Source organism: Neoarius graeffei, chromosome 9, assembly GCF_027579695.1.
Source record: "Neoarius graeffei isolate fNeoGra1 chromosome 9, fNeoGra1.pri, whole genome shotgun sequence".
Classification (NCBI taxonomy): domain Eukaryota; kingdom Metazoa; phylum Chordata; class Actinopteri; order Siluriformes; family Ariidae; genus Neoarius; species Neoarius graeffei.
This window is the reverse complement of record NC_083577.1, coordinates 62772974-62800425: the sequence shown is the minus strand read 5'-3', so window position 1 is coordinate 62800425 and position 27452 is coordinate 62772974. Positions and strand designations below refer to the sequence as shown.

At 40.3% G+C, this 27452-nt stretch overlaps 1 protein-coding gene across 3 annotated transcripts; it reads left to right on the top strand.

The window, feature by feature from the left end:
* The first annotated feature begins 936 nt into the window (after positions 1-936).
* Positions 937-21329, top strand: LOC132891924 (caspase-8-like). Of its 3 annotated transcripts, none has more exons than XM_060930060.1 (11): positions 937-1339; positions 8694-8801; positions 12193-12470; positions 12726-12831; positions 13034-13169; positions 15231-15310; positions 15498-15531; positions 15617-15711; positions 18441-18558; positions 19039-19552; positions 20221-21329. In XM_060930060.1, exons 2-11 carry the CDS (start codon positions 8766-8768, stop codon positions 20387-20389), a joined length of 1566 nt encoding a protein of 521 aa, XP_060786043.1. In that variant the 5' UTR covers positions 937-1339; positions 8694-8765; the 3' UTR covers positions 20390-21329. The 3 variants fall into 3 exon arrangements, with proteins under 3 accessions (XP_060786043.1, XP_060786041.1, XP_060786042.1); XM_060930058.1 differs by lacking the exon at positions 937-1339 and adding an exon at positions 2269-2350; XM_060930059.1 differs by lacking the exons at positions 937-1339; positions 8694-8801 and adding an exon at positions 10773-11982.
* Positions 21330-27452: the final 6123 nt, after the last annotated feature.

Sequence of the window (27452 nt, the reverse complement as noted above, 5' to 3'; positions counted from 1 at the left end):
GACTGAACAGTCAGTCATCCTAATTCATGTGACTCTGTGCACATATCAGCTTAAGTAGGCTACTCCATGAATTTACCATACCAAATTTTATTCAGGATTTTTCGGACATTAAACAAGCTATATATGACTGGGGCCACGTCGAAGGACCATTTTCTGTGACTTGTGATTGATCATGAAGCTTTCTCTCATCCTATACTTCTGTTCTGGAACATGTAGAAGGGGGAATGTACTTGCGCATTGACCCGATCGGCAGTTCGTTGCCAACATGCTTGCCGCTCCTTATTGGCAGCCGCTGTGTTAGATTTTGCTCTTAATGTTGTTTTGAACTCCTCGTAGCTTTGCATTCTGACAGCGCATTCTTCCTCCGTGAAGTACGGCGACCGTGCCATTGTGAACAGTGGAGATTTGTGCTGATAACCTCCCCTTTCACGTGAACGCGCATTAACCCTGATTAGGTTAAACCAGGTTCAACAAATCAACTTCATAACTGGCGTCGTAGTACCGTTTAACCCCAAACAAGATAACCAGGTTTTGTCAACCCCGGTTTAGCGGGGGAAGACTGGGTTACTTCTGGGTAGGTTAAACTCCGTTCGTAGTACAGGGCCCGGAGTTCATCAGGAACTGTTGTGTTTCTTTTGTCTGTGGAGTAAACCAGATTTAAACAGTCAACAGATTTCCCTCACTTCTTTTTCCAAGTGTACTTCTTGTTACTCCTTGCTGCACTTTGTCTTTCAAAGCGCTGTTGTAAAACGGGTTTTTTTGAGCAGCGCCGGTGTGTGTTGTCTGTCTCTAGGCAACCGTGACAGAGCCGCACGCAGTGACGCAAGCAGTCAGGCACAGACGCACAGAGCGCGACACAGAGTGCAGGGGTTTGTGTCCTGGGTAGATCCCGCAACGGAGTATTTCCTGTTTTATTTTGTTCGTTATTGTTAGATTTAGTGTTGATATGTGTGAGACAGACATGTGTATTGGACATTTATGAAAATACGGAACAAATCGCGTCCCGTATCAGTTCAATACGGGACACAAGATTTAATTGCCAAATAAAGGACGATTCCGTATTTTACGGGACGGGTGGCAACCCTAACTTGGTCCCACATTACGACACAGCATTCAGTAACAAAACTTTTTTCCACAGGAAATGACGTACTGCATTGAAGCCCTCCTGCCTTCGCTTTAGAGCCCGCCCTCTGTCACTAGTTTCATTTTACAGGAGAAATAAAAGACAGCTCATGTGACTCAGCTGTTTCCCCCCTATATCGGACAAAAGTTGTAGGGTTGAAACATGGAAAAAAAAAACGAGAACCGTCCTCTTGATTAGACCAGAGAGTAAAACCAGGTAAGTGTAGAAGAAACAGATCCTTATAGTTGTGAGGAAGTATGGAACCATTTGTGGTGACAGAAGAGGAAGCTTTCAATATATTTCCAAATGGTCTCCCAGTGGCCAGATTTGGTCTCCTAGTCAATGCCAAACCAGCTTCACTGGGAGACCAAATTTTAAACCAAGTTATGTTAGATTGATGCTGAAAGGTAAAACTGAAATGGGATTATGGGAGATGCTTGAATTGCTGGTCCAAATTCATAAGACTGTTTTCTTTGGATTGGAATGTTTAAGAAATATTGAAGTTGGGTTATCAAGACTGTTCCAATTTCCAAATTATAGACTAAATATACAGTTATTTGATACTATGTTTCACATTGAGCAATAAAATTGAAGATTTTCTTATTTTTCACGGTTTCTTAAAATACAACCCCTGGCAAAAAGTATGGAATCACCAGTCTTAAATGAGCACTCATTCACACGTTTTATTTTGTAGAACAAACTCAGATCACAAACATGATACAACAATAAAGTCATTCCAAAGTGCACTTTCTTGGCCTTCAGAAACACTAAAAGAAATGAAGAAAAAGCATTGTAGAAGTCAGTAAATGTTACTTTTATAGACCAAGCACAGGGAAAAAAATATATATATAAATATATACCGTAAAATCACGGGCGCAGATAGAGGGGGGGACGGGGGGGATTCGTCCCACCCAGATTTAAATTCACCTCGTTCGGTCCCCCCCCCCACTTATAGGGAGGAAAACGTCTATGCTGCCTTTCTTTGCATAAGGCAAACCTCACCGAAAAATCAAAAGACTAATTACCATTCGGTTTATTGAGGTGCACAGCATATACAGTTGCAGCTGCGCAGACTGCACAGGTTGCGAGCTCGAGCTTGGTTGCTATGGTTACCCACAAGTGACAGGCATATCGGGGACAGCTCCTGCTAGTTCAGGACCCCAACACGGCATGATGAAGGGTGCCAAAAGGCAGAAAACGATTGCATCGTTTAAAAAAAAAAAGACTGTAAGTAAACTGTGCCTTACTTTATCATATCACCTTGCAATTTTTTGATAGTCTGTTCAAAGTAATGTCGTAGTGAAAGTAAAATCGTCCGGAGTAGAGAAGCCTTTCTGGTAGCCTCCTTCTTTCGGTGGTAGCCTGTAGATACAGTGCTCAGAAGGCAGTTTTAATGTTTAATCTGGCGTTCCCTGCCATAATTTCAGCGAGCATAGTGTTTCATAAGGAAACTTTGCGAAGAGTTGTTGACTGACTGCCGCTCACGCAACACACAGGCATAGTTAGAAAGTCAGGATGCACTGGTTTACACTTTACACACACACACGTAGCCCAGCCTCTCGCTATGTTCAACAGTTGGAACTTAGCGGTTTTAAAACTAGTTTTGCAGTTTTGCAATTTCTGTGCGTGATGATAATGTGTAAACTTTGGAGTTCCATAGGCTATGTTAAAATGTTATTGTCCTGGCCTGCAGGTAGTTCCTGGTGATGGCAGTGAGGGAGGTGAAATAACATGTATACACACTACTGTTCAAAAGTTTGGGGTCACCCAGACAATTTTGTGTTTTCCATGAAAATTCACACTTTTATTTCCCACCATAAGTTGTAAAATGAATAGAAAATATAGTCAAGACATTTTTCTGGCCATTTTGAGCATTTAATCGACCCCACAAATGTGATGCTCCAGAAACTCAATCTGTTCAAAGGAAGGTCAGTTTTATAGCTTCTCTAAAGAGCTCAACTGTTTTCAGCTGTGCTAACATGATTGTACAAGGGTTTTCTAATCATCCATTAGCCTTCTGAGGCAATGAGCAAACACATTGTACCATTAGAACACTGGAGTGAGAGTTGCTGGAAATGGGCCTCTATACACCTATGGAGATATTGCACCAAAAACCAGACATTTGCAGCTAGAATAGTCATTTACCACATTAGCAATGTATAGAGTGGATTTCTGATTAGTTTAAAGTCATCTTCATTGAAAAGAACAGTGCTTTTCTTTCAAAAATAAGGACATTTCAAAGTGACCCCAAACTTTTGAATGGTAGTGTGTGTGTGTGTGTGTGTATATATACACACTTTATTGTTACAGACTCAAAGGTCCAAATAATACATATAAAAATACACACTTACAAAAAAAAAAAAAAAAAAAAAAAAAAAAACATTTAAGATAGGCCAACATAAAGTTGGCTTTTCCAATGTTTCCACATGTCAGAAATATATAAAATATCACTCTCCTTTATATTACACAAACTCATGATGATAACATTTCTAGATTCATATAACCTACACATAAATTTGTGCATAAGTTTCCTCATCAGAGCCTGAAATGTAGGAACCTTAGCATTTACAAACAAAGCACTTGCACTTTCCCACCTCGGGGCTTTAAGCAATATTCTCAGTGTATATATATACACAAAATGGAATCATTTGCTGACAGCTCAGTCCCCCCCAGTTCAAAAATCCTATCTGCGCCCCTGGTTTCAAGAGACATCTCTCTTGTTGGAGCCATGATTCTTGCCAATCCACTTGGTCCAGCAGCCCTCCAAGGTGTGATAACTGCGCTGTTTCTAACTGCAGACTAACGAGCAGATCTAATCTGAGGCAGGTGTCAATTTAGGGAAAGGAAATTGACTGGGTGAGTCCTTATTTTCTACCTGAAAATTGAGTGATTCCATATTTTTTTCCTCAGAATTGAGTGATTCCATATTTTTTTTCCCTGTGCTTGGTCTATAAAAGTAACATTTGCTGACTATCACAATGTATTTTCTTCGTTTATTTTAGTGTTTCTGAAGGCCAAGAAGTTGCACTTTGGAATGACTTTATTATTGTATCATGTTTGTGATCTCAATTTGTTCTACAGAATAAAACGCCTGAATGAGTGCTCATCCAAGACGGGTGATTCCATACTTTTTGCCAGGGGTTGTACATAATATGAAAGTTGATAAAACAATAACTTAAACTCATAGTGTAATTTTAGTATTTTACCATACTTATGATGAAGTTATGGTAACTTGGCACTGCATTAACTATGTTGATATTATGCTGGCTGAAACGAGGATTCATAATGCGGCAATTTGCATCACAGAATATGCCACAGCGGTGCAGCCGCATGGCCTGTGATTGTATTGCCCAGACGAGTTGGTCTCCTAGTGGAAAATCCTTAAAAAAAAAAAAAAGTGCCGGTACCACTTAGCTTTCATAGTACAACACAGATAAAAGCATACACACAAAACAAACAAACAAAACACAGGAATGGTGCAATAGTAGGGAATAATAGGAAATAATAGGAAATACAGAGAGAGAGTCTAACTGCAGTCATCTTCAGGGGAAGATTGTTGCTCCAGCAGTGACCTTGAGGCAGTGCTGGCTGGGAGAGCTGAAGATAAGATTGGAATTTGTTTAGACTTGAAACAGGTAGACGTGGCAGACTACCCCGCTCGTCCATTCTGGTCATTAAAATGATCCATATCTCTCTGCAAAGCCATCAACTTCTCCAATATGGAATCCACCAAGCGGCTCAAGTTTTTAAATAGCCACAGTCTGAGTGCCGACAGCTCTGCCCACCGCTTCAATCATGTCGGGCAGCTTTATGGGGCTTGGAACAGCTGTCACCGTTTTCTGATTTCCTCGATACACCAGGGCAATGCCTAGTCCAATCAGCAAAAGTCCTGTGATCATGGTTCCGAATAGGTAAATATCCTCAATGTCATCCACAGAAAGAACCGCCAGGCACACGACACGACACTTCTCCCAAGCGTCCATCGTATATCCAGCTGTGAAAGTTCTGGCAGGACAGGCTGGTTCCCCCGAACCCAGGCTTCTCGTCGAGAAGATTGTGTGTGTGTGTAGGGCCTGGGAGTTTCATGCCCAAACCCGGCCCACTTTTTCCATGGAGGAGGACTTTGAATAAATGTGTAGTGGTTAGCACTGTCGCCTCACAGCAAGAAGGTCCGGGTTCGAGCCCAGCGGCCGGCGAGGGCCTTTCTGTGTGGAGTTTGCATGTTCTCCCCATGTCTGCTTGGGTTTCCTCCGGGTGCTCTGGTTTCCCCCACAGTCCAAAGACATGCAGGTTAGGTTAACTGGTGACTCTAAATTGACCGTAGGTGTGAATGTGAGTGTGAATGGTTGTCTGTGTCTATGTGTCAGCCCTGTGATGATCTGGTGACTTGTCCAGGGTGTACCCCGCCTCTCGCCCATAGTCAGCTGGGATAGGCTCCAGCTTGCCTGCGACCCTGTAGAACAGGATAAGCGGCTACAGATAATGGATGGCTGTGTGTGTAAATAATATACACAGTACCAGTCAAAAGTTTGGAAACACCTTCAAATTCGATGTTTTTTTCTTTATTTTAATTAACTAAAAGACACTTCGTGTCTTAAAGTAATGACTGACTGTTATTTCTCTTTACTTAGTTGAGTGGTTCTTGACATAATATGGATTACTACAGTTGTCGAACAGGGCTATTTACTGTATTTTTATTATTTACTCTTTACTGTTTGATGGTGTCAAATGCATTAAGAAGGCAAGAAATTTCATTTTTGACAAGACACACCTGTTAATTGAGAAGCATTCCAGGTGACTACCTCATGAAGCTGGTTCAGATAATGCCAACAGTGTGCAAAGCTGTTTTCAAGGTAAATAGTGACAACTTTGAAGAATTTAAAAGATGAAACGTGTTTTTTTTAACACTTTTGTTTACCATATAATTCCATATGTTCCATAAGGTTATTTCATAGTTTTGATGAGTTCAGTATTGTTCTACAATGTAGGAAAAAAAAATCGAATTTGAAGGTGTTTCCAAACTTTTGACTGGTATAAGTAAATACGGGGCGGCACGGTGGTGTAGTGGTTAGCGCTGTCGCCTCACAGCAAGAAGGTCCTGGGTTCGAGCCCAGCGGCCGGCGAGGGCCTTTCTGTGTGGAGTTTGCATGTTCTCCCCATGTCCGCGTGGGTTTCCTCCGGGTGCTCCGGTTTCCCCCACAGTCCAAAGACATGCAGGTTAGGTTAACTGGTGACTCTAAATTGACCGTAGGTGTGAGTGTGAATGGTTGTCTGTGTCTATGTGTCAGCCCTGTGATGACCTGGCGACTTGTCCAGGGTGTACCCCGCCTTTCGCCCGTAGTCAGCTGGGATAGGCTCCAGCTTGCCTGCGACCCTGTAGAAGGATAAAGCGGCTAGAGATAATGAGATGAGATGAGAAAACCATTTATTTGTATGAGACTGAAGAGGGTGTTTAAGTAACACAGGTGTTCAGGCTCATACAAATAAATGGTTTTTATGAGGTATTTCTTCTTAAATTGTTTGATGTTTGGGTATTCTTTTAGCTTCACATTCAGACTGTTCCAAAGTTTTATTCCATATATGGAAACACTAAAATGTCTTTTTTTTTGTGCGCGCACTCAAGGTTTTAAAGTTAAACTTCCCTCTGAAACTATAACTCGTTCAATATCATGCTAGCTGAATGGAATATATCTGATATACAACTCCGTGCCAGCCAATATTATTTAAATGTGCAATATATAGTGCAATGCAGCAGACAACAGCAATACTTTGTTTTTGACATTAGGCCATATGTGAACAGATATAAGAACTATTTAAGGCACATGATTATATTGTTGCACAATATAAGTTCGCCAGTGAGTGCATATGAGTGTGTAGGGTATGTGGTGAGGGGCTCAGGCCATGCTCATTAGTTTAATAGAGAGTAGACTACATATTAAGATGTTGACCTAATTAACCTTCTACAATTAATTTTTCACAGCAATAACAACAATAAGATCTCATTATCTGTAGCCGCTTTATCCTGTTCTACAGGGTTGCAGGCAAGATGGAGCCTATCCCAGCTGACTACGGGCGAAAGGCGGGGTACACCCTGGACAAGTCACCAGGTCATCACAGGGCTGACACATAGACACAGACAACCATTCACACTCACATTCACACCTACGGTCAATTTAGAGTCACCAGTTAACCTAACCTGCATGTCTTTGGACTGTGGGGGAAACCGGAGCACCTGGAGGAAACCCACGCGGACACGGGGAGAACTTGCAAACTCCGCACAGAAAGGCCCTCGCCGGCCACAGGGCTCGAACCCGGACCTTCTTGCTGTGAGGCGACAGCGCTAACCACTACACCACCGCGCCGCCCACAACAATAAGATGGTTTAGAAAATCTTCAATATTTTCCAATTTCATCACCAAGCTTTTCTAAAATTCACAATGAACATATTAAATGAAAACACAGTTAAAACATCTGTAAATAGTGAGTAGCGTACTTTAAGGCCCACCTATTCATACTTGTAACAAGTCGGGGCCCATTAAAAAAGATCCCTAATTATTTTGGCTCATCTATTCTATTAGAATCTAATAATCTACTGTAAAGTGTACTAATGGGATGCAACATCACTCCCTGTCACAGATGGGAGCCCAGGAATTAAATAAATGCAATAAAATCAAACTGTTTTTAATTGTAGGTATTGTATTGTATTTAAAACTGTATGGATGTGCCAGAAGCCAACATAAAACCAAGGATGCAGGGAATTCTCAGTCAAAAGGGATTAATGATCCAAAAGTGGAGTCTGGTTCATTAACACAAGAACTTATTGCTATGTTTGTGTACAGTAAATAAGCAAGTTATTAAAACCAAGAAGTACAATCAAAAGAAATGGATATAAAAACCACTCAGTGGGATTAGATCCTTACACGTGAACAAAGAAGGATTTTTCCTATGAAGAAAAATTTACTAGCTAAATTTGACATTAGTTGAATAAATTTTGATCTTATTGTAGCCGTAACTAAATACAAAGACAATAGTTATGCATACTATTAATTAACTTAATGTGAAGATAATTAACAGGTTTTAAGTTTTTTTTTTTAAAAAGATTGTGTAGGGCGGCACGGTGGTGTAGTGGTTAGCGCTGTCGCCTCACGGCAAGAAGGTCCTGGGTTCGGGGCCGGCGAGGGCCTTTCTATGTGGAGTTTGCATGTTGTCCGCGTGGGTTTCCTCCAGGTGCTCCGGTTAACCCCAAAGACATGCAGGTTAGGTTAACTGGTGACTCTAAATTGACCGTAGGTGTGAATGGTTGTCTGTGTCTATGTGTCAGCCCTGTGATGATCTGGCGACTTGTCCAGGGTGTACCCCGCCTTTCGCCCATAGTCAGCTGGGATAGGCTCCAGCTTGCCTGCGACCCTGTAGAAGGATAAAGCGGCTAGAGATAATGAGATGAGAAGATTGTGTATATTTTTAGTCTTTTGTATTTGTAATTATTTATATCTGTACATGCCCAACTCCATCAGCTCTGCTGATCAACTTATTGTGTTTAAATAAAGTTATTTATTCATTCATTCATTAGGAGTTGGAAAATTATCCATCTGTTGATTTCCCTGACATCTCAAACTACCTGGTGCTGCAGAAATCGTTCTACATGGACACACAGATGAAAACCTGGAAGAGCATAGAGGTATGCAACTTTTTATATGTGTCTGGGTTAAAGATCTGGGGATCAGGACACTACAAGATAAATCCTGTATTGTTTTTGCCTGGGTAAATAGGAGTTTCTGGGCTTTTTGTACACGTCTTTGAGAAGGTTGCTAGGACGCTACAAGTTTTAGTATCGGGTGTAAATAAACCACAGCCACTTGATTCTCAATCCTCCCTGCGCTTCTCTTCCAGCAGGCATCACAGATCCATATAATTTACCCACAAATGTATTTATTTATTCAGCCTGCTGTGCTCGATCTCTCTCTCTCTCTCTCTCTCTCTCTCTCTGTGTGCGCGCGCGTGGGTTAAATGTGACAAATGCTTATTCTTCTTAATGAATGAATGAATTAACCCTTTATTGTCACTTAGTCACAAGTACCAGCGAAATTAGCCGTCAACCCGTCAGTACATATACACATACATACAATTGACACGGGGAGTAGACAGGACAGGAAGACAGGGATGAAAAATACAGAGTAACATGAGGGGAGGGGAGGAGAAAAAAAGCAACCCCCACACTATGCTCCTGTGGGGAGTACAGTGTGGGAACATTAAAAAAAAACACCTCAGCACATAAGCACAAAAATAACACAGTACACTTTACACATGACTCGGGACTCGAGGGGGAAGGGGTGAGGGAGGGGGCGATCATGGGGGGGGGGCAGAGGTATAGGTAACCCAGCGCAAACAAGCAGTCCGGTCCTGCAGCCGAAGACGGCGCTTACCCACTTGTCATACTGGGGGTAAAAGCGGCGACCATGGGAAGTGGGGGAAGGAATACGAGAGAGTCTAACAGCAGTGATCTTCGGGGGGGGGGAGTTGTTGTCCCAGTAACGGCCTTGGCCAAGGCCAGTGCTATCTGAGGGAGCCGAAAGCAGATAAGATTGGGATTGTTTGGTCTTGGGGCGAGTAGATGCATTCCTTTACACGACTACTCTGTTTGTCCATTCTGGTCTCCGAATCGATCCATTTTCCTTTGCAAAGCCAAAAGCTTCTCCATGATGTTATCCATGTTGCGGTTCAAGTTCTGAATAGCCACAGTCTGAGTGCCGACAGCTCTGCCCACCGCTTCAATCACGTCGGGCAGCTTTATGGGGCTTTGAACAGCTGTCACTGTTTTCTGATTTCCTCGATAAACCAGGGCAATGCCTAATCCAATCAGCAAAAGTCCTGTAATCATGGTTCCGAATAGGTAGATGTCTTCAATGTTCTTCACAGAAAGAACCGCCAGGCACACGACCCGCCACCTCTCCCACGCGTCTATCGTGTAGCCAGCTGTGAACGTTCCGGCAGGATAGGCTGGTTCCCCCGAACCCAGGCTTCTCATCGAGAAGATTGTGTCAATTGCGTGAAGAGACCAGTTTATCAATTCCATGATGTTTAGTTTGGAGAGCAGTGCGGAGAGAGTCTCTCAAAAGTATAGACAATAGACAGACGAGACAGCAGAAGCAGGAAAGATAAGGGAAGGTAGAGGCAGATAAATGTGACCGCCTTCCGTGAGAGCACGGAGAAGAATTAATTTACCCACAAATGTATTTATTCCACTTGAAAAGTATACAGCAAACCAGCTACTGGATTTGTGACCCTACGACATCCTGAATTATTTAGTATTTGGCTTCAAACTTGAAAAAATGTTATGGCCCACTAGATGGCTCTTCGGCCCATTCATTCATTATCTCTAGCCGCTTTATCCTGTTCTACAGGGTCACAGGCAAGCTGGAGCCTATCCCAGCTGACTACAGGCGAAAGGCGGGGTACACCCTGGACAAGTCACCAGGTCATCACAGGGCTGACACATAGACACAGACAACCATTCACACTCACATTCACACCTACAGTCAATTTAGAGTCACCAGTTAACCTAACCTGCATGTCTTTGGACTGTGGGGGAAACCAGAGCACCCGGAGGAAACCCACGCGGACACAGGGAGAACATGCAAACTCCGCACAGAAAGGCCCTCACCGGCATGGGGCTCGAACCCGGACCTTCTTGCTGTGAGGCGACAGCGCTAACCACTACACCACCGTGCCGCCCCTCTTCGGTCCAGTGGTTGAGAAACACTGTCTGAGATGATGTTCTCCCCGTGCCTGTGTGAGTTTCCTCTGGGTGCTCCAGTTTCCTCCCACAGCCCAAAGACATGTACCTTTGGTCAACTGGCTACTCTAAATTGCCAATAGGTGTGAATGTGAGTGTGAATGGTTCTTTGTCTCTGTGTTAGCCCTGCGATAGATTGGTGACCTGCCCAGGCTGTACCTCACGTCTCACTGGGATTAGCTTCAGCTTGTCCTGCGACCCTGACAGCAAAGCAATATAGATAATGGACAGATGAGTTGAACAAACTTTATGCTTACTTTGTTACAGTAATAAAGCCTTATGGAAAAAAAATAGTCAAAGCATGCCATTTTTCTAACATCAAGATTTTTTGGGTCCACTTCCAGACTGATGCTTTCAAGCAATTCCTCTAAAAAGCGTGGTAACATCAGTTTTGATTTTCACATATCATGCCAGGAAGCATGACATGTATCAGTTTACCCAATGGCCCACTATACCAGAGTTCACTCCATGATATAATTTAACTGTTATGCCCAAGTGACTTTTTATGCCTCCACCACCGTAAGGTGCAGGAGGCATTATGTTTTCGGGTTGTCCGTCCGTGCGTGCGTGTGTCCGTCCCGAAACCTTGTGAACACAATATCGCCAAGTTAGATGAAAGGAATTTCACCAAACTTTCACCATTTGTGCATTTGGGGACAAAGATAAACTGATTAGATTTTGAGATCAAAAGGTCTAAGGTCAAGGTCACTGTAAGGTCAAATGTCTGTCTGCCAACCTTGTGAACACAATATCGCCAAGTTAGATGAAAGGAATTTCACCAAACTTTCACCATTTGTGCATTTGGGGACAAAGATAAACTGATTAGATTTTGAGATCAAAAGGTCTAAGGTCAAGGTCACTGTGAGGTCAAATGTCTGTCTGAAAACCTTGTGAACACAATATCTCCAAGGCTGATACAAGTAATTTCACCAGGTCAAGATTACTGTGAGGTCAAATGTCCATCCCCAAATCACAACTTAATAAGGCGTGTAGTCTACCAGGCGGAGGCATCCCCATTGACGCCGTTGGCATCGAGTTCTATCTAGTTTCACTAGAAAATAGGAAAGTAAGTGTTGAAGGAAAAAATACAGAATGTTCAAAATTCTTAAAGAAAACTTAAAAAAAATTTAATTATTTGCTGTTTTGAAGCACTTTTGTCCACTATCTATATACTGTCCATGTTAAGGTTGGTAATAGTAAGGTTGAATTCCTAGGCATGCATGCTGAAATATACACTGAATTGTCTTGTCATATACTGTGTTGTTTTTATGAGTAGGTGCTAGGCTTCCAGAAGATGCTGGTGCAGGTTCAGGACTCTTTGAGCCAGACTGAGGTGCAGGAGCTTGTGTTTCTCTGCTCTGATATGCTCAAGAAAGATCTCAGCAGTGTAGTCACAGCCAGAGAGCTGTTTTCTCTGCTGCAGAATCATGACCTGTTATCATCTGATGATTCATCTCTGCTTGTTGAGCTGCTGAATATCATCAAACATGATAAGCTTATCCGAGACCTGCAATTAAATCCACAACTCTCAGGCAGTCGTGTCTCCCCATACAGGTCAGTGCAGCACTTTTATGGTACATCCTTTTGTACTTCCTTGTCAAATAATGTACATGCTGCTTTGTACTTCTCATTGGTTAATGAATAGAAGCATCTTAAAGGAGATTTTTTTTAAAAAATATATTAATTTTCTAAATATTAATCTAATAAGCATTTTTAACTAGGGAGTGTGTATGATTGTAGGGTTTTTTAAATTTCCTTCTTGAAAACAAAATGCTGATTTCTGAAATTGTTTATCTCTTTAAAATTTAGGAAGCTGTTATTTGAATTGTCAGAGAACATCTCAGATGATGAACTAAAGAATATTAAATTTTTGCTGTACAAGACTTTACCCCGCAAGAAACTACAGCAAGATGTGGTGAGAATATCACTGTAAACACACACTAACTGAGATACTATACTGGAATTAGATTGGAATACAATCTATGCACTAATACTTCAATATTTTTATAGTACTGACCACAATAAAGTAAAAAAATTAATAAACAAGTTAGAATAAATAAAGACTCCATATTTTTATATTATGTTATAAAAAAATTGATATAATGACACATTTACAGACAACACTGCAGTTGTTTCTGGAAATGGAGAAGGGAGGCTGCATGAGTGCTGATAACCTGGGCACTGTAGAAACAATTATCGGAAATATATGCCCTCATTTAAAGAAAAGAATCAGTCTTTATCAAATGGAGAATGGTGAGTAACATTGTATGCATTTTACAATGCAATCCTGAAAGTACAGGGTGTTTTTTCAAAAAATTCGATATTTCACAATCTAATAACTTTGCCAGTTCCCGTTCAATTGACCTCAAATTTTAACAGCATGTGTGGAAACAGGTCAAAATTTTATGTTTAATGTTTTTTGTTTTCATCTTTTTAGGTATAGAAATACCATTCACTGGAAAAGAAAAGCCGTTTTGTGTGTTAGAGTGCCGTGTCTCAGGCGGTGTGCATATTGAAAATTTGTGAAATCATTCATGGAATCCACATGCCTTTTGAATTTCTCATTCAAATTTTGAGGAATAAATCTTATATTGCTCAACATTAAGCCTGTTCAGTTTTATTTGCCTAGACTATGTAGTTTCTGGGATATTTACATTTCAAATAATATCAATTTTTTGAAACACCCTGTATTTCAATATTAAACAATGCTAAAATAATTTAGCATTGATTTTAGACTCGAGTACAAGTTTTCAGGCGTATAAGTATATTGCACAAAATGCATTCGAATAAAAAACCAAAACAGGTTTGTACATTTCAGGTACTTTGGTAAGAATAAAAGTTTGATTAGATCTACTTCTTGAATGTTTTTCTGCATGTTTGCTACAGCATGTCATTGCAATGTACATACACAATTTACCACACAGCAACATACCAGAGATGTGCGAGTTTCTCCTGCAGCCCATGAGATAAAGCATCTCTCACATGTAACATAATGTAATAGAAGCTCAGTACCCAGGAATGACAGCACGCACACATGCAAAATAGTCATATAGCATGGAATTAGTACAAACAGTGATAAGTGAGTTACACCTCAAATCTTGTTAAGTGTGCCTGTTGAGTGCAGAATAAAATAATACAAAACAGTTTTAAAAGTTGAGTAATTAAGTAATTCATAATCACAAGTGAAAAATTGACAAGTCTATTAGCAGGACTTCAAAACCCCTGTTTTATGCCACTATTTAGACAGTAAATACAATGAAAGTAAGTACACCTTGTCTGTTACATAGGAAGTCTACTTCCTTGTAGTAAAATCCCTTGTCTCAAATTTCACAACATTGATTAATAACCACATTTTGGTTTCAACTCTATAATTTAAAAGATGGCCTCTTCTAACCTTGAGTATGTTTGTCTGACAAAAGCTGATGGGAAAATCATGCCCACACTGCACTACTGTGCAGAATAGTAGTGCTACAAAACTTTACACCTTTCACTACTTATGCACTCCTGAAAAAATGCTCTTTACATGCTCTTCAAAAGTTTATTTGTATTGTGAAGGCTTCTAATCATCTTTAAAAGGTTCTAGGTTGGAGGCTATTCTAATAGGGCAACTGCTTGAAAAATAATCTTGAAAATTTTACCCAGAGGTAAAACCAAAGAAGCCTTAATGATGTGTTTTGTATATATAAGCCATTGTTGCAGTCCGACGTTTACATACACTCACCATTGATATGAACGTCATGGCAATATTGGGCTTTCGATGACCTTTTTGAACTGTTCTTTTTCTGTGGAAGAATCTGGTGCACAAGTTGGAATTAATTTTGGGTTTTCTGAAATCAACACAGGGTCAAAATTATAGATACAGGGTCAAACATACACCCACATAGATTATTAATTCAGTGATGCTGAATGTTCCAGAATGTTTTTTAATGTGCAAAGGCCAAACCCTCTTAACTTCCTGTTAGTGATCATGATTGACTGCAGTTGGTAGCTTCTTTAAGCCAACATAAAGTTTGTTTGACAAGTACAAAGTATTGAAAGGTATAGACATTTTACCAAACTCTGGAAGAAGACCCAAACTGTTACCCTCAGATGAGAGGAAATTGGTTAATTTGGTCAGGAACCACCAAGGCACAGGCCTGCCATGAAGTAGGAAGCTAATGGAACACCACAATCACTGTCTATGGTCAAGGAGTAAAATAGTCATGGAGGAGTAATCCAGTATCCTGTCCTTTGATCGTATTGCTCTTATATTCTTGACTATCCCATTGACCTTAAAATGTCTAACCCCTGATTTCTTGGCTGTTCATTTTGTAGGTGCTAGTGTTCCTGAAGAAGTGAAATGCAGGGACAAGTCTGATTCCCAGAAAATCTCAATACTCACTAGACCAGTTCCGGTATTATATAAGCAACTAGGCATCATTGTCCTTGCATCACACTTTATACATGATTGTTTTAGGCAGACCAAGTTAACTGTTAAAAAAGAAAACCTTTACTGTTGACTTTGTAGCCCCTGTTCTTGACAGTTGTCTCTTTCTGTTCCTAATTTCGTCTTGTTTTATTTAAAATCTTCAATGCTATTAGCCTGAGGACACTGTATGTACTACATACCACCAAGGTACAATTTCAGACTAAGCTCTATAATATATTTTGTTGCTGAGATTAATATCATTAATCTGATATTAATGAGATTCTTGTTTTAGGTGTGAGGTCTCATGAAGAGCTGCTGCCCCCCGCATATTTTAATCAGCCAAAGCCCAGTTGTCATGAAACAGTGTCAAAGTCAATGGAAGTGCAGGTTGGTGTTTGTATTAAAAAGTCCAACAAACAAATCCAAAATGAGAATCAAGGTCAAGAAATACTTCAGGTGATTAGAAAACATCAATATTATGGCAATATCCAAAATAGCAAAAATAGACAGTGTGTACAACACCTTGGCTTGCGTATTGTACTTCTTAACGTCTGTGACCATGTTGGGCCACCAGTATTTGACTCTTAGTAGGTCATAGGTTCTTTGTGTGCTAGGATGGCCCATGGCTGGTACCGTATGTGCTCAGGTTATCAATTTGATAATCAAAGTGATTGAGGTACAAAGGTTTGGTTGGGCGGACATGCCTGCAGTATGCGATGTGAGGGTGCGTTAACAATTTCTTGATCAAAGTCCCAAGTGGTAGCTTGAACAAAACATGTTTTTGAGATGTTTTCGAGTCAGCCTTGGTATCCTTGGTATTCTGGGGTAGTAAGGCAGAGTGAAATGAAACCTGGTGAAAAATCAAGCTTAGTGGGCTTGACGGGGATTCATACACTTGGCAGTCTTGAGATATTTGAGGTTCTTGTGGTCTGTGAACACTGGGAAAGGATGAAGTGCTCCATCCAGCCAGTGGCAACACTCTTCCAGAGTCAGCTTAACATCTAGTAATTATTTGTTTCCAATGTCATAGTTCTGCTCTGCTGGAGAGAATTTTTTGGAAAAGGCAGCAACTGCATGAAGCTTGGGTTTCTCGCCTAATCATTGAGACAGAACAACCCCTACTCCAGATTCTGAGGCATACACCTCAATGACAGGGGGCTTGGAAGGGTCTGGGTGCTTCAGGATAAGGGCTGTGGTAAAGGTTGTTTTTAGCTTTTTGAGGGCTTCTTCAGCAGCTGGGTTCCATGACAGTTTCTTTGGATGCTTTTTAAGAAGAGAGTTGAGAGGGGTGGCAAAGGAGCTGAAACTCCTAATGAAACAGCAGTAGAAATTGATGAATCCAGTGAAGGTCCTTGACAGTTCATGGTGTGGGCCACTCCATCATTGCTGTTACCTTGGGCCTCATCCATAGGTACCCCCTCAGGACCAATGATATTTCCCAGGAATGATACTGAGGGTATGTGAAATTCACACTTTTCTCCTTTGAAATATAGCTGATGTTTCAAAAGACATGACAAGACTTGTTTGACATGGATTACATGGCTGTTCAGGGAGTGTGAATATTTTAATATGTCATAAGCAATAACAAAATTTCCCAACATATCTCTGAGTAAGTTGTTGATTAGACATTGAAAGACAGAGAGGGTGCAAGAGAGCCCATACGGCATGACCTGAATATTCATAGTGGCCTGAGGCAGCGCTAAAGGCAGTTTTCCACTCATTGCCAGGTTGAACATGCACCAGATTATATGCACTGCATAAGTGAATTTTGGTGAAAACATTGGCGAAAATTTGGTGAAAACATCTTGCATGGGTAACTTGAGTTGGACAGCGGTGTCATGGGTGGTAAAGTTCCCCATGGCTCCTTAGACAATCAGGGCTGGGAGAACAAAAACTTGCTCTGAGTGCATGATCTGAACATTTAATATAAAAGACTGGAGAGTGAGAAACTGATAGGGACTCACTGCAGGAGTGCTTGGAGATGTCGCCCTCTCAGTTGGTTTGGGAGGAGAGACGGTCCTCTTCTGTTCCAGACAAGTTGCCACTCCAAGATCTGGGCTGCCACAGTAATAACTCCGTCTCTCCTTTCTGCCCTTCTCAAGCTCCGTAAGGCTCAGTTTCGTGCATGCAATGTGCATGGGCTTTGATAAATCCAGGCTGTTTACTGTGCTGAAGGGTTCCTGGTACACTCTGTGGTTTCAGAGAAGATTATTGAGGCGAATCGTCAGGTCAATGAGGGAATTGGATGACACTTGTCCAATTTGGCATGCCAGTTCCATCTGTTGTGGAATACAGCTTTCAACGCAGGCTTATTCCACCCACTTCCAGCTGCAAGTGTGTGGAATTCCAGTGCCTACTTGGCTGCTTGCTGTACCCATGCTTTACAGCGAGTTGCTGCTTACCGATCTCCTTGCCCTCTGGTGTGTGGTCAAACATACATCGGAAAACCTCCGTGAAGCAAGCATAAGAGGAAAGAGTCTCGCCCTCCTTTCCCCATACCACCGTAGCCTAGCAGAGAGCTTTGTCAGTGAGCAGATTGATGAATTGTGCAGTCTTGGCTTGATCGGATGTGTCTTACTGGCCAGCGGAGTACAGTGAACACTGGAGCAGGAAGCCTTTGCACAGAGCAGTTTCACCTGAAAGCTTATTTGAATGAGGAATAAGTGAGTTGGGAAATGCCCCTGCGGTTTGGCATGTGGGCGCCATCTGGGTAAGCATGTCCGTAGGCTAAGTGATCTTGGTGTCCATCGTGTGCAAGCGCTGCTGTTGTTCATCCATAAACTTCCATTCAATGGTAAGTGCCTCCCAGCAGCTGTCAGAACCTTCTGCATCCATCATGAAGGTGAAATAATCGGTCACGAAACAGTTCTGAAGTAGATGCAAGTAGATGGCCTCCAGGTGATGTTGTACAGGCACAGCTTGCTCGGTTAAGTCTTTCTGAAACTCAAAACCTTGTCCAAGGTGACAAAAACCTGAGCTTTAGTGAGCGTAATCAAAAATAACGCACTGGTAATGTTCTCTCATTTAGTAATTCTGAAGTTTTGTGGTGCATGTGTGCATGCATGTGTGTATGTGTCTGGTCTGGAATTGACAGCTTGTTGTACTTTGTGCTGCAGAAGCTGAAGCGATATGACATGAATGGAGATTGGAGAGGATTTGCCTTGATCATCAACAACTATGATTTCTCACAATGTCCACATTTGAATAACAGAGAGGGGACAGACATAGATGAGAGTAAGCACAAATAATGCATGTAAACTCAAACCAACTGTTGTAGTAGCATGAAATGTTGTATTTTGAGCTGTGCCACTGAGTAATTACTGCAGATGTATGTTAACCTTTATGATGGTTTCATGATCATATTATTGTTCACAACAACTGAATATTTTATAGCTATAGGTTCAGTACAATATACACTCATATACTGTAAATGGATGATAGTTCATGGATGAAAATCTATTGTGTCTAAATTGTCACTCTGACACCTACAAAGATGAATTAAACTGATCCAAACATTAATATATGAAATACATTTACAAACTCATGTAAATGTATTTTGTATATAGCCACAGTTTGTTTTATATTCACAAAAAAACTTCTCTCACTGAAACAGTTAAGAAGTCATCATGCTTTTAAGCCAACGTCAACTATTTTGGGGCAATAGGATTACAGTGGGTTATGTGTGTGTGTGTGTGTGTGTGTGTGCACGCGCAGAGAGTTTGGCTGCTGTGTTCAAGTGGCTTGGGTTTGAAACTGTGATAAAGCAGGACTGCAATAAGGACCGCATGCTGAGTGCTCTGGATGAACTGCGCAGTCGAGATCACACTCAAGCCGACTGCGTGGTGTGCTGTGTGCTGACTCATGGATTTGGAGGTGGTCTGTATGGGGTGGATGGAGGGAAAGTCTTTCTAAAGGAGCTGATGGAGAGACTGAATGGTCATCATTGCCCTTCCCTCAAAGAAAAGCCCAAACTCTTCTTCATCCAGGCCTGTCAGGGCAGTCAAAATCAGCAAGTGGTCTTCCTTCAGCCGGATAGTTCTAACAACACCTCAGACATGGAAACGGGCCTCTTCTGTGATGCTCAAATACCCAGACAGTCTATACCTGCAGGGGCCGACTACCTATTGGCCATGGCGACGGTGCCAGGTTATGTCTCATTCAGAGACAAAGTTAGAGGAACCTGGTTCATGCAGTCACTGTGTCAGAACCTGCAGCAGCTTGTGCCCAGGTGAGCATGCACAGACCACATCCTGCTATTTTCTGTAGTTGATCACTTGTGTGATGTAATTTATTTAAGCCAAAGACTCCAAAGGCAGACTAAATATTAGATTTGCTCTGTGGAATAGCCAATTTCTGAACAGGAAATTAAGCGGGTTGCGAAATACAGTAATGGAAAAAATGATATATTTGCTATATATTGCATAGATTTGATTCTGGTAGCAGGTTCATCCACTAACACTCAGTTTTTTGTTGTAAAATTTAGGTTTAAAAATTTTGGTTTTAAAACTGTGTTTAAATATTTTTAATTAATCAGGCGGTGATCTTAAGAAAACCTTCATCCTATACCAATACCACTTCAGTTCTGGTGGCATTTTTAAAAAATAAAGATTGATGAAATTTGAACTCTAACCTGCACTGTCATGAGGTTTTATAAGACCACAAAAAAAGTTTTGGGCTGAAGACAGTTTCAGTTATATTATGACTTGTCCTTGAAGATAGATTTATCCAACCATCATGTCATTTTTATGAATCAGTAGACGAGTCTTTTGTGCATTATCTTTAGACATTTCACAGTCATTAGAAGATGAGATTGCACAGAAGTTTAAGAACATTAGCATAAACTACTTTATGGACTTTGTTATATTTTCCTTTTGTGTTTTATTTTTGTGCATGTAGTGGTATTGATCTACTGTCCATCCTGACTGAAGTGAACAACGAAGTGAGCCAGAAGGCTGACAGAACGGGAACCAGGAAGCAGATGCCACAGCCAGAATACACGCTGACGAAGAGAGTGGTGTTCCCTGTACCAAAAACACCTATGCCCTCTTCATCATCCTTTAGCTGAAATTTCATCTGGATTGCTAGGCAGATGTATGCGTGGTAGTAAATTATTCATAAAGTCTTACTCAAAAACTGTAGGAACTCTTTTTAAAAATGTTTATAGTTTATATGTATAATACATACTGTATAATTTAGTTTAAATGCACAGGTGATTATAGAAAATCGTGCATGCTGATTGGTTGAGAAAGTCAGACTATTTCTTGATAATCACCTCGAGCGACTCAGCAAAATGACGGCCGATCACTTTGTCACCGGAAGTGAGGAAGAATTACAGATTATGAAAGAAAATGCTGTTCCTAAAAGCACTAAAGGTGCTACGAAGTTTAGTCTAAAACTTTTCAAAGGTAAGGTGGAATTGTGATTTATCTATTTCTAAGCAAATTAATTTATGTGAGTCAGTATAGATAAGTAACACAAGCCTGCATGCACCTTTTATTACGTTTGCATGCCACTTTTAAAGTTTGAAATAAATAATTTTTTAAATACAATTAAAACAAAAAAAAATCACTTGTGTATTTATACTAAAACAATTATCCGCCTCAGGCTCAGTGAACATCGGTGAATAATAACCTCGACTTCACCTCGGTTATTATTCACTGATATTCACTTTGCCTTCAGCTAGTAATTTTATATAATATATATTTTTTGACATTTTAAGACAGGATAAATGCACACACTACTGACACTTTATGAAAGACACAACTGCAGTAAACAGCAGAATTGTATCACCATTGTAGCATGTAGCACCTTCATTTTCCTGTGTATTACACTACATGGGCGGCATGGTGGTGTAGTGGTTAGCGCTGTCGCCTCACAGCAAGAAGATCTGGGTTCGAGCTCCGTGGCCGGTGAGGGCCTTTCTGTGCGGAGTTTGCATGTTCTCCCCGTGTCCGCGTGGGTTTCCTCCTGGTGCTCTGGTTTCCCCCACAGTCCAAAGACATGCAGGTTTGGTTAACTGGTGACTCTAAAATTGACTGTGAGTGTGAATGGTTGTCTGTGTCAGCCCTGTGATGACCTGGCGACTTGTCCAGGGTGTACCCCGCCTTTCGCCCGTAGTCAGCTGGGATAGGCTCCAGCTTGCCTGCAACCCTGTAGAACAGGATAAAGCGGCTAGAGATAATGAGATGAGATATAGACGCATCCACCAAAAGAAAAAAAGGGCAAGTTAATCAAAAGAATTTTAATTTTTAACTGGTTTGCCATTTTGACAATGTGCATCTAGTCAGTGGGAAAACACTGGGAGTGACATCATCGGAGTGAAATATTGGGAAATATGTCACTCAGATCCATGATGTATTTTGTATGAAAGATACGAGTTTTTCAACATGAGAAGATAAGCTTCATATCTTCAAGCCAACGTGTAATTTTTCTTTTTATTATATAGACACATTCACAAATAAAAACTATGCAAGTTAATCAAAACAGTTAATTGATATCCTAACAAGTGAGGATATTGGAAAATATTTTTCAGTTTTTTCCATTTTCCAGTTTTTCCATTTTTCATACAAACTCCAATGTCCCGGCTGTAGTTTGTATGAAAAATACGAGTGGCGTATTTCTCAGTAAAACATTCTCATCTCATTATCTCTAGCCGCTTTATCCTGTTCTACAGGGTCGCAGGCAAGCTGGAGCCTATCCCAGCTGACTACGGGCGAAAGGCGGGGTACACCCTGGACAAGTCGCCAGGTCATCACAGGGCTGACACATAGACACAGACAACCATTCACACTCACGGTCAATTTAGAGTCACCAGTTAACCTAACCTGCATGTCTTTGGACTGTGGGGGAAACCGGAGCACCCGGAGGAACCCACGCGGACACGGGGAGAACATGCAAACTCCACACAGAAGAGCCCTGGCCGGCCCCGGGGCTCGAACCCGGACCTTCTTGCTGTGAGGCGACAGCGCTAACCACTACACCACCGTGCCGCCCCTAGTAAAACATTCGTGTCTATATAATAAATTACCTTACATTAAATTAGGGTTTGCCATCATGAATATGGATATTAAATGTGCCAAAGTGTGTTAAACACCAAATTAAATTAGGGGTTTAATAATAGTACAAATGTAATGAGAGGATACTTTATATATTTCCTATTTTTATAGAGAATGTACAACATTTTTCAAGTATATAATTTTATGTTGGGTACATACAGTATATTTCTCCTGAGTTCAGTCACTGTCAGTAAACATACTGAAAGACTGTTCAAATGCAGCCCTTGTTTTAACCTATGTGCCTTCTTGTACTGTTACATTTCATCCATCAGGTTTGTTTCTTATACTGACTTTGGATTAAGTGACTATGGTACCAACTAAAGGTTCATGGGGTAAAGCAATATGTGAGAATACTGAATGACCAGGTTATCGCATCAATGGATTTTTTTTTCTTCCCTCATATGGATGACAGTGCCAGGATTCATTGGGCTCAGATTGTGAACTAAAGGTTTATGGGGTAAAGTCAGCGGGAAATATATTATAGGAAATCAAGTCAAGGTAGCATATTTCTCTTTTGATAATATTTATGAAATATTTCAGCATAGAAACTGTTAAATATATAGACCAGGTAAACTACTTTAAGATGCCTCTTGTAAAGTATGTCTGCTTGCTTTTATAATTATTATTTTTGCTCTGCATTTTCCATATCCATGGTTCCCATGGGTCATGGAAATTCTGGAATTTCAAAATGTATATTCCAGACATGGTAAGTCAGGGGATTTGATCATTTTTTGGCCAAGTCATGGAATATCAGGGAATTGTGTTTTATAGCATGTTTAAATTAGATCTTTAAATACTATGTTTAAGCAGTGAAAACATTAAGTTTTGGACTGAAAATGGTTGTGAACTAGTAAATAAAACTCACAAGCTGATGGGTTTAAAATACTGTGGCTGATCTGTTTTTCTGTTCGTTATAGGTCATGGAAATTCAGCATGTTAGTCAATAAAAGTCAGGGAAAAGAACTTGAAATTTGACTTAGTGGGAACCCTGCACTTATTTTCCTTTCTTTTTCCATTACATGTTTTTTGTTTGCTTGTTTTGTTCAAAATTAACTAAATACGCTCCAATTCTAAGGCTGATCTTGGGTAACTGTAGTGTGGGATTTTGCATATTCTCCCATGTCAGGATAAAATGGTGACTGAAGATGAATGAATGAATGATTGATAAAAATTATATGTCATTTTGTTATGGGAAATCAAGTCAAGGTAGCGTATTTCTCTTTTGATAATTTGAAAAGAAATGAAATTGAAAAGAAATCCTTTGTAAAGTATTATTTTTGTAACAACTGTACAAAGCATGGTACCATTACAATTCAGTGCCTTGCGAAAGTATTCCTGTTTTGTTGCATTACAACCTACAATATTTTTGCACTTTCGAGGTGGCAGGCAGATTAGTGTAAATCAACTAGTATCCCCCTCACAAAAAAAAAAATATTTAAAGTTAACAAAACGGCTAAAACATCAAGAAGGGGGCAGTATTTTATTTATATATAAAACGCTGCTGGGAAAAAAAATTAAGAGACCTCATTTTAGCACACCTCATTTTACTTAATGAGGTACTGGTTAGGTGATCACGTGAACCAAACCTTATTTAACGAGGAAAAGCATAAAAGCCACTGCTGTATGGAAGCAATTTGGAAGCAATTTTGTGCCAAAATGTTCATACAATACTTTTGAAATATCAAACGAAAACGACAAATCGAAATACAAAAAAAAGAACAAAAAGTCAATTTTTTTAGACTGGCAAACAAATTATTCGTGTAATCGTGCAAAATATTAGTCTATTACTCTTCAGAAACTTTTTTATTTTTGTTCCGCGTCTTTCTCAGTTTTGTTTGACGTAATTTATTTTGGTTGCGATTCCAGCTTTCTCGTTTTCGCTCCCTGACTTTTTGCTTGCAGTTTTGGCACAAACTTCACGTGTGGGTGGGCTGTCCAGGAATGCATTCCCATTGGCTAACTTGTGTTTGACTGACAGCTACGCTCAGCCATTCCCTACTCGGATTTTGGCGGACTGTTTGACGAGTGACCGATCCATTGACGGTAAACAAGGATCGAGTGGACTTCAGTGGCGACTATGATATTGAATTTACACTTTGTTGAATTACTTCAGTATCATAGTCGCCACTGAAGTCCACTCGATCCTTGTGTATAAAGACATTGTTGTAAGTTATATGCACAGGCAAACACTATAGCCCGTAAATTTACATTTTGCTCCACTCAAGTCAAAGTGGCTCTGTTCAAGGCGTACTGCACACCACTCTACACTGCACACCTCTGGTCTTCTTATAAAAAGTCCAGTATGCAAAAATTACAAGTAGCATACAATGATGCCTTAAGAATTTTACTTAAGGTTCCCAGAGGAGGGAGTGCTAGCCAGATGTTTGTATCTGTAGGAGTTAGTACACTTCATGCACTTTTAAGAAACTTAATGTATAAGTTTACACAACGCCTGGATGATTCTTCCAACAACATCATGGTGGCACTCTCAAATCCAACTGTGAGTAGCACAAGGTATACATCCAGGTTGAGAATGCACTGGACAAAATGTTTGTATATATTTTAAATTTGATTTTGTTCTTTTTTGTGTTGTTTTTGTCTGACTGCCCTGGTTTGTTTTGATGTGTATTTGTACCGATTTGGACATGTGTCTGGCGAATAAACAGAATTGAATTGAAAATTGAATTGAATTAATAGACTGATATTTTGCACGATTACCCGAATAATTTGTTTGCCAGTCTAAAAAAAATTGACTTTGTTCTTTTTTTGTATTTTGATTTGTCGTTTTTGTTTGATATTTCAAAAGTGTTGTATGAACATTTTGGCACAAAATTGATTCCATACTGCTGTGGTCATCACTATCCTTTTGCAATAGGAGCAGTTTGGATAGCAAAAACAGTGTAGTACCTTATATTTTATTTGAATACAAAAATATCTATTCATCATGCCAAAAGAGTTAAAAAGAAATGCTTTGAATGAGAAAAGAAAGGTTCAGTTCTGGCTTTACTGGCAGAGGGATACAGTGAGCATCCAGTTGCTTCCATCCTCAAAATTTCAAAGATGGCAGTTCATAAGAATAAGCTCAAGCAGCAGACATTGGGGACAACAAAGTTGCAGACTGGCAGAGGCCAAAAATGACTCTCCACTGACCGAGATGATCATCAACTTCAAATGTCACTCAACAACCTCAGGATGACCTCAAGTGACCAACAAAGAGAATGGAAAATGGCAGCTGGGGTTAAATGCATGGCAATGATGGTTTGAAACAGGCTCCTCTGGGTGGAGGAGCAAAGCTAGAAAAAAGCCCTTCATCAGTGAGAAATAAAGAAGAGGCAGGCTGAGATTTGCTGAAGACCATAAGGATTGGACCATAGAGGACTGGAGTAAGGTCATCTTCTCTGATGAGTTATCAAAGTTATCAGTTTCTCTGGTTTTACTATTTATAGGTAGGTGTTTGTGGAACATGAACATTTTTGTTTTATCCCATAAATTACTGACATTTCCCACAAATTCCACATAAAAACATGGTCACTTAGAGCATTTAATTGCAGAAAATGACAACTGGTCAAAATAACAAAGATTTGTGTTTTCAGACCTTGAATAATGTATAGAAATCAATAACATATTCAATTTTAAACAACACAATACTCATGTTTGAACTTAGGATAAGTTCAGAAATCAGTATTTGGTGGAATAACCTTTACATTTAATTACAGCTTTCATATATCATGGTGTGCTCGCCTCCAGTCTTTCAGGTTGTTCTTGGGTGACTTTATACCACTCCTAATGCAAAAATTAACACAGCTCAGCTTTGTTTGATGGTTTGTGACCATCAATCTTCCTCTTGATTACATTTCAGAGGTTTTCAGTGGGGTTCAGGTCTGGAGATTGGGCTGGCCATAACAGGGTCTTGATCTTGTGGTCCTTCATCCACACTTTCATTGAGGCTTGTTGGCCTCTCCTGGTTTCTGTCTAACCATTAGATGACCAGGTGATGGGAAAAGCTGAAAATTGGACTCGTCAGAGAAGATGACCTTACTCCAGTCCTCTACGGTCTAATCCTTATGATCTTTAACAAACTTCAGCCTGGCTCTTCTTTGCTTCTCATTGATGAAGGGCTTTGTTCTAGCTTTGCATGACTTCAACCCCACCCAGAGGAGACTGTTTCGGACCATTCTTGCCATGCACTTAACTCCAGCTACCATTTGCAATTCTTTTTGTTGGTCACTTGAGGTCATCCTATGGTTGTTGAGTGACATTTGAAGGAGTTGATGATCATTCCAGTCAGTGGAAAGTCATTTTTGCCCTCTGCCAGTCTGCAACTTTGTTGTCCCCAATGTCTGCTGCTTGAGCTTATTCTTATGAACTGCCATCTTTGAAATTTTGAGGATGGAAGCAACTTGATGCTCATTGTATCCCTCTGCCAGTAAAGCCAGACTTGAACCCTTCTTCTTTGCCCACTCAAAACATTTCTTTTTAACTCTTTTTTTTGTCATGATGAATAGATATTTTTGTATTCTAATAAAATTTAAGGTCCTACTAGCACTGTTTTTGCTATCCAAACTGAACTGCTCCTATTGCAAAAGGATAGTGATGACCACAGCAGTGGTTTTTATACTTTTCCTCGTTAAATAAGATTTGGTCCAGGTGATCACCTAACCAGTACCTCATTGAGTAAAATGCAATGTGCTTGTGTTGGAATTGCAGCACAGACACTGGAATAAAATAGCTGCCATACATAAAGATGCTGATTTAAGAAAAAAAATTGAAATGGTCTCTTAATTTTTTTCCAGAGCTCTGTGTGTGTGTGTGTGTGTGTGTGTGTGTGTGTGTGTGTGTGTGTGTGTGTGTGTAATATGATATTACACAGTTGCACAAAGATATGAAGTTTATCTTCAAGTGGTGAATATCACGAGTGAGCGAAATGAACAAGTGATATATTTTTCAAGACAAGATAATAAACATATCTTTGCACCACTGTGTAATGTTCTTTATATTATATGGACACAACCACAAAAAATATGCAAGTGAATCAAAAGAATTTTAATTTTGAACCAATTTGCCATTTTGATA